General features: G+C 38.5%; 1 protein-coding gene across 1 annotated transcript in view; it reads right to left on the minus strand.

Annotated features, from left to right (window-relative positions):
* Nucleotides 1-12,278, minus strand: part of MTPN (myotrophin) — a 55,804-nt gene that overhangs the window by 18,525 nt on the left and 25,001 nt on the right. The window contains exons 2-3 of the mRNA XM_042973145.1: nucleotides 4,782-4,895; nucleotides 3,847-3,930 (exon numbers count right to left, since the gene is read on the minus strand). Of these exons, the coding sequence (XP_042829079.1) occupies nucleotides 3,847-3,930; nucleotides 4,782-4,895 (198 nt within the window). The remainder of the gene's footprint in view (nucleotides 1-3,846; nucleotides 3,931-4,781; nucleotides 4,896-12,278) is intronic.

Raw genomic sequence — 12,278 nt, forward strand, 5'->3', positions numbered from 1 at the left:
GGCTAACAAAACTATAGGGTATCCATTAAAGAAGGTTATGCAATAATAAAAAAAGTAATTTTGAAAAAGCAGAACTAAATTTTCCTATGCTGCTTTCACAAAGGTAAAAAAAACCCTTTCATCTAAAATAATAGCTCTGCATGGGTACAATTGATCTGCCATCAACAGAGCCACCTCTGAATGTCACTTAGCTCCAAAAATCAAGACTCATACACAAATAAAATAACAGTATTACAGTTACAAGTAAAAATAAATAAGCTAGTTAAAAGTCAAACAACTCAACTTACAACCAATAATTTAGCAGAAGAGTACATAATTACAGAGACCCTTCTAAGAAACCATGTTAGGGCCTAATGTATATACACATCAAGCCAGAAGATTCTTTAACAATGGAATCTTCCAGTCATGTCTCAGGGACCTGGAGCACCATGCTTTGGGAATAAGGAATACAGAACAAGGGTTTCAGGACTTCTCTGGCATGACCATAACTGGGTTTTTTTGTTTGTCCTGTGAGGAAAGAGAAACTTACCAGAAAGAAATACGGCTAAGAAGAAAGAGCATGCTTATTAGGAGCCTCTCATTTAATAAACATTAGATACAGCCTAAGCTAAAAAGGATCCCATGGAGGTTTTTATTTTCAGAGAACAAAACCTTAGCTGGGTAGAAAAACATCAGGGAGAGTGAAAGGGGGAGGAAGAAAGTGTGTTTTATCTTTTACTGTGACTTACAAAATAAGTTTTTGGGCATAAGTGACATATGTATCCCTTAAACTAATACAAATGTTATAACAATGATTTGATACATGCATAGATTACAAACTGATTATCACAATAAGTTTCGTTAATATCTATCATACCTCACATGAGTTAGTCTTTTTCTTGTGATGAGAACTTGTAAGATTTACTCTTAGCAATTTTCAAATACACAAGATAGTAATATTACGGTTTCTTTTACTATACGCTTAGCAGATATATCGAGGCCAAGGGCATTAAATTAAGTCTATGCTGAGGAACAGCTGAGAGGCAAAGAGAAATCAGATCCTGGTAACGTGGCTCAAGCCCAGGGCGAGGCTACGTGCCTCAACGGTAGAGTTATGTGAGTCAACACGATCTCTTTACTGTTTCAGCCTATCTGAGCTGGGTTTAGTTACTTGCAGTATAAAGAGTTCTAACTAATAAAATATTGGAATTACACAAATCTTTAACAAACTGTGAATCAATAGTTGCAGCCTGTGACAACCAGTTTTGAATACGGTAAGCAAAAATATTCTCCGAGGGATGAAATTATCCAGTAGTTTTCAAAGGTACTTAAAAAAATCTTGTCATGGGTGTGGGGGAGGGATGGACAGTGAGGAGACATAGTGACTGGAAATTTTGGGGAGCACATCCTACGACAGATTCTAGATCCTCTACAGTAACCAAGAATATTTCCATTTGTTTTGGCTTTTGGAGAACCACATTATTCCTATCGATAGAATGTGTAGTATCTAAAAATTACTATTAATATATATCTCTTCTCCCAAAATAAAAACCCAACACCAAACCAGTAACAACCACACACCTAAAGAAATTTAGTAATTGTGTTTAACATGCAGCTATGGGTAAATTAAAAAAATTATCAATAAAGTGTTAAGAGACAAACATGCTAACCTTCTTTCCCAATTTTTTCTAAATCTTACTGAAGCTATCTCTATGAAGCTAAAAATCCTCCTCAGTCTTAGTTAAAATAAAAGCTACTATTTATTGAACACTTATGTGTTAGGCACTGTGGCAAAATGCTTTATATACATTTACTCATTTTTCTATCTTTCTTCCTTCAACAGGACTTATTTTAAAATCCCAAGTGAAATGCTATAAAGAGCATTTTCCAGTCTATGCCAATGAAATGATAAGCTTAGGATTAATCCTGGTGCCTTATTTTACAAAGATTTCTTGTCTTCCAACACCTGCGGGTTCCATGTAACATGGCTAGAAATGCTGCAACTGACTGGTTTGTTGAAGCTGGATTTTGAACGCCCTCTAAGAGTGAACACCAGAAGATTCCAAATTTACCAGGACCTCAAGCACATCAAGACACCAGACGACTTGGAGGGCTCCTATTTACAGCAAACTGCCTCTAATAACAATCTCACTCAGTATGTACGACAGAAAATGGAGCTTACAAATTTCATACAAGGGCTACTTAAAGTGTGGTCTCTAAACCTGGTACCAGTCTGCAAATGGTTAGGAGTCCAGAATATTTTCTACATCACTAAGTACAGTGCTTAGTTTAGCTAACTTGTTTTTTCATCGCAAGATACTCTTGATGAAGGAGGCTGGATTGATTTATTCTAGCCCAACCTTCTTATCCATCATGAACTGGTAACAGTTCGTGAGCCACAAAAGACCCCGAATAGCCAAAGCACCCTTGAAAAAGAAAAACAAAACTGCAGGCATCACAATTCTGGGTTTCAAATTATAGTACAAAGCTGTAGTAACTAAAATAGTATGGTACTGGCACAAAAACAGACACATAGATCAATGGAATAGAACAGAAAACCCAAAAATGAACCTACAACTATATGGTCAATTAAGCTTTGACAAAGCTGGAAAGAATATCCAACGGGAAAAAGACTATGTCTTCAACAAATGACGGTGGGAAAACTGGACAGCAAAGTGCAAAAGCATGGAACTGACCACTTTCTTATACCATAACACAAAAATAAATTCAAAATGGATGAAAGACCTAAATTTGAGACCTGAAACTATAAAAATCCTAAGAGAGAACATGGTAAGTAATTTCTTTGATATCGGCTATAGCATCTTCTTTTCCCAGATGTCTTCTTAGGCAAAAGTAAAAATAAACTACTGGGACTTCGTCAAAATAAAAACCTTCTTCACAGTGAAGGAAACCATCAACAAAACCAAAAAGCAACCTACAGAATGGGAGAAGATATCTGCAAATGACTTATCTGATAAAGGGTTAGTATCCAAAATATATAAAGAACTTCCAAAGCTTAAAAACCAAAAAACGAATCATCTGATTAAAAATGGGCAGAAGACAAGAACATTCTTCCAAAGATGATATCCAGATGGCCAACATCACTGATCATCAGGGAAATGCAAATCAAAACTACAATGATATATCACCTCACACCTGTCAGAATGGCTAAAATCAACAACACAAGCAACAAACAGGTGTTGGTGAAGATGTGGAGAAAGGGGAGCCCTTTTGCACCGTTGGTGGGAATGCAAACTGGGGCAGCCACTCTGGAAAACAGTATGGAAGTTCCTCAAAAAGTTAAAAATGAAACTACCCTATGATCCAGCAACTGCACTACTAGGTTTTTACCCAAAGAATACAAATACGCTAATTCAAAGGGATACATGCACCCCGATGTTTACAGTAGCATTATCTACAACAGCCAAATTATGGAAACAGCTTAAGTGGCTACTGATTGATAAAGACGGGGTGCATACAATGGAATATTACTCAGCGATAAAAAAGAATGAAATCTTGCCATTTGCAACAACATGGATGGAGTTAGAGTATTATGCTGAGCAAAATGAGTCAGAGAAAGACAAATACCATATGATTTCACTCATGTGTAGAATTTAAAGAAGAAATGACCAAGAGAGGAAAGAAAAATACAAACTAAGAAACAGACTCTTAACTGTAGAGAATAAACTGATGGCTACCAGAAGGGAGGTGGGAAGGGTGAAGGGTGAAGTAAGTGATGGGGATTAAGGAGTGAGCTTGTTGTGATGAGCACTAGGTGATATATGAAGTAGTGTTGAAACTGATGTTCACTGGATGTTCACTGGAATTTTAAATAAAAACTTTAAGACAATTAGCAATTGATCTCACCTTTGACAGAAGCAATTTCACACAGGAAACATGACCTTCATAGACAGCAGACAGAAGAGGGGTAATATGATGTTTATCCGGAGCCTATGAAATAAGAGATTAAAAAACGACTTTAGTTTTCATTTCTTCCTTCCTTCTAGATTTGATCAGAGAACTATCAACGTTTACCCCTTTGCCTTGTTACACAAAATCCCTTCAAGGCTACAAGTTTTCAGCCTCTTAGAGAGCTGCCGGGGCCCAAGCCCATAAGCAGCGTCTCCTTGAGTATCAGCATAGTGAAGTAGAGGGCACAGGGCTTTGACTTCAGCTCAAACCTTGGCTCTGCCACTTACACTGTGGCAATTGTCTGTCCTCTCTGAGCCCCAAGTCCTCACGATGTTGTAGGAATGAGAATGAGGCCCAGGAAGGGAAGAGAGGGCGTAGAAAATAGCCAATGAGAGGGACAAGGCTGCCACAATGGGGCCGGGGGACACAGTGTCCCCTGAAATGTGTAAAGTTCATCTCACTTGCTGCCATGGCTAAACATTTTTCCAAAACCCTGAAAAGCTATAAAAGGCAAGAGCCAGGAGGTGACCGCTCCTGTCTGACCACTGGCCTACTGACCTTTGTCCAAAACTCCAGCCTGGATTTATTCTAGGACTACATAGTCCTATCCTCCATTGCATGACAGCCATTTGCCACCTATAGACAGTGACAGTGTTAACTCTCAAGTTGCTGTAGAACTTAAAAATGAAGCATCCTAACTCACGGTTTTATCCATTTAAGAAAGTCTGTTTGTTCTGCTTATTTAAAAAAAAAATGCCAACTATATAGTTCTAGGTTACAGGAAATTTGGTATAATTTCAGACTGTATTTCTATTTTACAAGACTAGAAAACAATTACCCAAGGCATACAACAGGATTTTTTTTCTAGAATGACCACGTTCTTTACATACATTAATATCTGCTCCTTTCAGCAGCAGAAATTCCAGGATTTCAAGCTGCCCACAATCTGCTGCATAATGAAGAGGCTTCCTTCCACCTTCTAGTGTCCGGTTGACATCTTCTCCCTTATAAGAGAAGCCAAATGAAAATGGTATTTAGATGGATGGTAGATGGAAGATGGGACATGAGATACCCAGTATTTTCACTTTCTTAAAAGCCTAAGAGTTCCACGAAACAGTCACATTTCCTGCAAAGTGAAATAAGTAACCAAGAAGTTGAAATTAAATTCTGTGCAACAGCACATATGCAGTACGGCAGTAATTCAATCGTGATCAGTCAAACTGGAAACAGACAATGATGCTAAATGTAATGAAATATGTTACCGCGCTCTATTTCCAAAGGGGTTCAGTCAGCATAATGTTAAGATGTGGCCAGAAAAGACTGGTAAGTTCAAATACTGAGATTTTACCCAGATCACAGGACCTGTCTTTTACTTTAAGGAAAGCATCACTCCTTTGATGGAAGCAGACAACATCATCACAACGTAGTCAGTACTGCTACTAAGAATCATTTCCTTCGTTTAACATTGACTAAAGGCCTGCTATACGGCAAGCACTGTGCACAGAAGACAAAGGTGAACAAGATCAGAGCTTCTGATTGCACAGAGCTCACTATCTAGTGTGGCGAGGCAGACATTAACTGGCTCATCACAGGACTAAACAGAATGTCAAAACAGAATTGCTATAAAGGAAAGGAACTCAGTGTTATACAAACACTTATCAGAAGAACAGGACTGAATCTTGGTGATGGATGGGGAGTGGCTTGTGTCAGAAAATGAACTTACTAAGGCCTCAAAAAAACAAAAGTTTTCATTCACTGAGAATTAACAGATTCTAACAATAACAAAGGCAACCAGGCTCTTTACTGATCAGCTGATACAGGCTTGGCACTGTGCTATACACATAATCTCCAATCTTTATCCTAAAAGGAGAAAATCTCCACTTGATAAATGAAAAGTCTGAAGCGAAAAGAGGTTAACTAACTTTTTAATGGGGCTTAGTAACAAGTGAGATCTAAACTCATTCCCTTTCTATACCACCATGTTGCCCCCAATGCAGCATTTTCCCCTTCTTTCCTTTTTAAAAAAATTTTTACATTCATTTATTTTTGAGAGAGTGAGACAACGTGAGAGTGGGGGAGGGGCAGAGAGGGAGACACAGGATCCGAAGCAGGCTCCAGGCTCCGAGCTGTCAGTACAGAGCCCGACGTGGGACTTGAATCCACAAACCGTGAGATCATGACCTGAGCCCAAGTTGGACGCTTAACCGACTGAGCCACCCAGGTGCCCCATATTTTCCCCTTCTTTCTTAAGGAAAGTTCAGATTTTAGAGTAGCAAAATGCCTGAAGGAATTTATATCCTCAACTGCTATATTATTCACTTACCTTGGTTTGGTTAACTCATCAAGTCATATTCCGACTCAAGCAGTTCAGAACCCTATCATTTCATGGCCACTACCAGCTGCCTTTTCAAACACCGATATAGGAGACAGGTGTACAACTTGCCTAATGCCAGTAGAGGCTGGGCTGCAGCTCCGACTCTACTACTTAGCTGTGGGACTTAGACGGGTTACTTTCCAAATCTGTTTCCTTATCTGTAAAATGGGAATAAAAATGCTTAGACCTCATAAGGTTTTACACTTATGTCATTAAGACAACCCACGCAAAATATTTAACGTAGGTCCTGACACACGGCAAAATGTCTAATGAGGGTTAACTATTATTTCTGTGGATCCCTGATGTTGGTTTATACTGGCCCTAAAAGACTATTCCAAAATTGAGTTAAGGCAGGTTTCTGCAGAACAGCTGAAATTTAAAGGTATGATTGAATGTAATATACTTTTTCTCCAGAAACAAATTTAAATAGTCTGGGCAATCTGGCGTACCACCTTAGCCTTTATTCACAACTGCACAAATGGGAGCCTTTGAGGCAAAAAGAGACACTGCTTAAACAATTCTCGGTGAAACTAGTTCCCCTTACGTTGGTAATAGGTCCCCTCCGTTATTAACTACAGAGCATTAACGGGATAGGTCTTTTCAGTGAGAAAAGCAAAGTATTACTTGTAGTACGCCATCGATAAGAGGGCTTTGTCAAAGATATCTTCCCAAATCCAAATAAGTGACCTCTTCCTTCCCCACTTGGTATGAGCCTGGAAAATGCATATGAAATGGACTTGTGAGCTTAAACTTTCTTCTTTATCGCTGCAGACACTGCCTTTACAGTTCTTATTTTGGCAGACAAAAAATGACGACACCAGAAAGGCTCTGCATGACTGACAGGAAAGAAAGGGTCCGCTTCTGTGGGGCCTTAGCAAAAGCTGGACTTATAGAGGAATTTATGGTACTGGAAGACCTGTATTGGAAAAGGAGAAAGGCCTCAAAATAATGAGTTTTGGACTTTCACTTTAAGAATCTAGAGAGTATTATGCTAAGTGAAATAAGTCAGAGAAAGACAAATACCAGAGGATTTCACTCATATGTGGAACTTCAAAAACAAAACAAATGAACATAGGTAGAGAGAGAGAGAGAGAGAGAGAGAGAGAGAGAGAGAGAGAGAGAGGCGCAAACCAAGAAACAGACCCTCTACTTAATAACCACAGAGAACAAACTGATGGTTACCAGAGAGGACGGGGTGGGGGATGGGGAAACAGCTGGCGGGGATTAAGGGGGGGGCACTGGGATGAGCACCAGGTGTCGTATGGAAGCGATGAATCACTAAATTCTACACCTGAAACTAATTACACTGATGTTAACTGGAATTTAAATAAAAACTTGAAAAATGAAAAAAAAAAACCTAAGGTGAAAACAAAAGGTATATGGAAATCTCTGTACCTTTTACTCAATTTTGCCGTGAACCTAAAAATGCTCCAAAAAGTAAAGTTTATTTTTAGAAAAGCAGATTAAATTCAAAGTAAGCCAGAGGGAAGAAAAAAGAGCAGGAACCAATGAGATGGAAAACAGAAAAAGAATGAAAATCAGAAGCTAATTCTCTGAGATCAGTACAATTGATAAATCTCTAGCCAGAGTGATCGGAAAAATAAACAGTGAAGACACAAAGTGCTACTATCAGACTTTACTGATTATCTTCCCACAAAGAAACTCCCAGGCCCTAGAGGGCTACACTGGTAAATTCTACCAAACATTTAAGAAAAGAGAGTAATATCAATTCCTCCAAAAAATGAGAAGCATCCGTTTTAGGAAAAAGAAGTAAAACTATCTTTATTTGCAGGTGACACAATCATCTATGTAGAAAATTCTATGGAATCTACCAAAAGGCTACTAAATAAGTAACTTTAGGAATGCTGCAGGACAGAACAACCAACATACAAAATCAACTGCATTTTTATATACTATTGATGAATAATTGCAAATCAAAACTAAAATCAATATTATTTACAATAACATCCAAAGATGAAACACTTAGTGATAAATTAACACAAATGTGGAACACATATACACGGAAAACTACCAAATTTGTTGAAATTAGAGAGGACCTAAAGAAATGGAGAGAGATACCATGTCTGCGGGTTAGAAGACCTAATACTGTAAAGATGTTGATTCTCCCCAAATTGATGTGTAGATTCAATGCAAAACCAGTCAAAACCGTAGCAGGCTTTTTAAAGAAACTGCCAAAATGACCCTAAATTTCCTCTGGAAATGCAAAGAATCTAGACTAGCCAAAATCACTTTGAAAAAGAACAAGTTGGAGGGCTAGTAGTATTGCCTGATTCCAAGAATTATTAAAAACTAATCAAGAAAATACAGTACTGGCATAAAATTACAAAACATGCAAACTTTTATCACTAATGTATAGTGAAAGAAAGTGAATCAGTGGTTGCCTGGGGGAAGGGGAGGGAAGGACAACAGTGGGGAGGGAAGGACAACAGTGGGGAGGGAAGGACAATAGGGGGGAGGGAAGGACAACAGGAGGGAGGGACTACGAAGGGGCAGGCAGTAAGAGTGATGGATGTGTTCATTATCTTGATTGAGGTGATGATTTCAGAGAAATATACACAGGTCAAAACTGATCAAATTGTACACTTTAACATCTGTCTGTTGTTTAATTATACCTCAATAACAGATTTTCCTGAAATCAAATTTCTGTGGCTCATTGTTACAAAATGGGATGCTAACAAAGCAACAGTTGAGGTAGAATGGGGGCAGGGAGACCAACAATCTTCATGGGAGACTTAAAGAGCAAAAGCTATTTGAGGTCAAGTTCCTTCCCTGGTAGTGATGAAAGGAAAGCTCTTGACTTCTATGTCCTATACCTCAACTAACTATATGGAACAAGAAGTTTTAAAGTGGTATGAGAGAAGATCAATGTGGTCCCTACCAGCTTCAGAGAACAAAACAATTGTCTGAACTTCTGGGAAAAATCTTCTTATCAGTACTTCTAGCATTATTTTGCCTACTCGATTCTTTACTACAACTACAGGGAAACTGCTACTACAGGCAACGACAGGGAACCTGCTAAACACAAAATGTGATCACAGCATTACCTTTTAAAAAGTCCTCTGATGACTATTCATTGCTCTGAACAACACAGTTCAGAAGATCTAGAGTGATCTATCTGGTGACTACCTTTTCAACTTCAATTCTCACAGTGAAGAATTGACTTCACCGCCCCACCCCTGTCCTTTGTTAACTCTTACTAGTCCTTCAGAAGCCGGTTTTTAATAAACCTCGTGGAAAGTATCTCTAACCTTCTCAACTTGGAGTAATGTGAGCTCACAGGTGTGCCCAAGACACCTTGCATCTCCCCGTGTTGTAACACTTAACCACATTCTACTCAAACTGTCTGTATCTGTATCCTCTATGAACACAGGTCAGATACCACGTCTCTCTTATTTACTTTTGCATCTCCAATGCCTAGTATAGTTTCTAACATATAGTAAACACTGATATAATAAAGCTTTCGTTTGGAGAAATGGTGAGGTCGCTCAAGTACTAGATTTGGAAGTAAGCCATTAACAACATCTTCCGTTTCAAGCAGACACGGACAATACATTAGTTATCTGGTAGCAGCAGCAGTAACTTGAGATCAATGGCGTGTTTACTGATGTAGGGGATCTGAATGACAATTTCACTAGGTTTTCAGCAGTCTTGATACGTGGTAACCGCAGCAGTCGCTGTAAAATAGGGAAGGATGATAGTGCTGTATCTAGCTCCTTTCTCCCTACCCTCTGCCCACACAGTAGACATCAGTGACATCACCAGAGAGAAGTTAGACACCTATTCTGTAATCTTGATTCCAACTTAATGAAACATTACCAGCTAAGGAGAAAAATCTAACACTAATTTTGTCTCCCAGATTCTGGGCTTAGAGAAAGATGTACAATCTCAAGGGGTCCCTTAGCATTACAAGGCAATCTTACCATGTTTTCCTTTTTCCCTTGCTTTTACACTTTCCACAGAGACTATTTTAAGTTTCTTTCACTTTTTAAAGACCTTAGACTTCTCTATCTCCTCCTTCCCTTTCATTCTCAGCAGATAACCTCATCATATACTTTTTACACAGAAGACTGCCTTCAGACAGGCACTCTCTCAGGAACTTTCTCCACCTCACCTTCCTACAGCTGACAAATCCTCTCCTATCTAAAGCCAATCTCTCACCTATGTTTTGGATATCATCCTTTCTTGGTTTTTGAGAAAACTTACTCCTTTGTTTGCTACCTTTTGTGTTTTCAGCCTCTACTCCTGTACTGGCTCTTTTTCATCAGTACCTGCCACACACACTCTTTGACTAAAAAAGCAAAGTGCAACACATCAACCTCTCCTTAGACCCATTCCTAGACCTTTTAGTTATTGTTGTTCCTCCCCCTTTTGTGGCTAAATTTTCCAAAAGCATCGTCTGTATTTGTTATCTCCGATTTCTCACTTTCCGTTCTAATCTGACTTCCACCCTCAACACTACACCATAACCACTTTTGCTGAGGTCAATGACTTCCTTGTTGCAAAATGCAGAGGTTACCTCAGTACTCACCTTAATTGACCTCCCAAAAGTGACTAAGTCGATCACTTCTTCCTTTTTTAAACAGACTCTCTTTTGGCTTCAGTGACACCACACTGTTGGTAGTTTTCTTCCTACCTGACTACTGCTTCTGTTTCCTGACTCACCCACGTCTACCAGGTGTTTAAAACAAATTTGGGGAACCTTGATTATGAGTTCAGATTTTCATCATATATAATTTAAATAGCTGAGAAGTTCAGTCATCCTTATACAGTCTTGTAACAGTATCTACATCAGAATACCCTGACTATAAAGTTTTTTGGAATAACAAAACACTTCCTTGGCAACAAAGTGTACCTATGTTTTTAAAGACATTACCATGCAATAATATCGTGTCACAGAGTCTGGCAGAAATAAAATTCTCATCGTGGTATGTGTGTAAAGAACCATGCAGGTCACAAATAACTCTGCACAAAGCTTTTGTTGACCATACACAGTTGAGGTAATGCAGACTGACAAACCTAATTTATCATCACATCAAGGCTTGCCTAGCTTCACCTTTCCCTTTTAGCAAGAGTGATTTATCCAGTTTTGTTTTACTCTCTTGTCTTTACTGCAACAGCGAAGCCTGTTAACCGTTCAATACATAAAGATTTTTATTAAAATTATATTTTGCCAGTATTTTTCTTGTAAGTTGTTATGAAGCTATTCTTATTTTCTCTATATATGGCATATTCCACATATGTAATATATATGTAAGTAATATATACTACAGATATAATACTATTTCACAATATTTTTTTAAAAAATGTTTTAAATGTTAATTTTTGAGAGACAGAGACAGAGACAGACAGAAAGACAGACCATGAATGGGGGAGGGCCAGGGAGTAGGAGACACAGAATCCAAAGCAGGCTCCAGTCTCTGAGCTGTCAGCACAGAGCCTGATGTGGAACTTGAACTCATGAACCGTGAGATCATGACCTGAGCCGAAGTTGGACCCTTAACCAACTGGGCCACTCAGACGCCCTCTACTTCACAATAGTTTCTGGTGAGAGTTTAAATTAATACATTCCATCCAGAACCACGTTAGTGACTATGAAATGCTTTAGGATAGGTTGATTCCTGGTGCCTCTCAAATATGGGGGGGTTTAGATTATGGTGGAGGAAAAAGTCTCTGTGAAATTCTAAATCAAATGGAACCCAAGAAGAGTTTTAAGATTACCCTATATTCTAACAAACTGCAGACTACCTTCTCTGACTCTACCTTGCTCCTTAATCAAAATTATTCTTAGAATTAAAAAAAAAAAAAGTGATAATGCATGACTAATTTATGTCAATACACTGGTGAGTCTATATTAAGGGAAGAACTTAATTACTATAATATCACTTATTTCAACACTAGAGCATGACATTTTAGGGCTGGACACTGGACAGGTTTTCCAACTTCTTAAAAATTAAATGACATTACTGGCATTTGTGAAAGATAACCATGCTTC

This window comes from Panthera tigris, chromosome A2 (genome assembly GCF_018350195.1).
Source record: "Panthera tigris isolate Pti1 chromosome A2, P.tigris_Pti1_mat1.1, whole genome shotgun sequence".
Classification (NCBI taxonomy): Eukaryota; Metazoa; Chordata; class Mammalia; order Carnivora; family Felidae; genus Panthera; species Panthera tigris.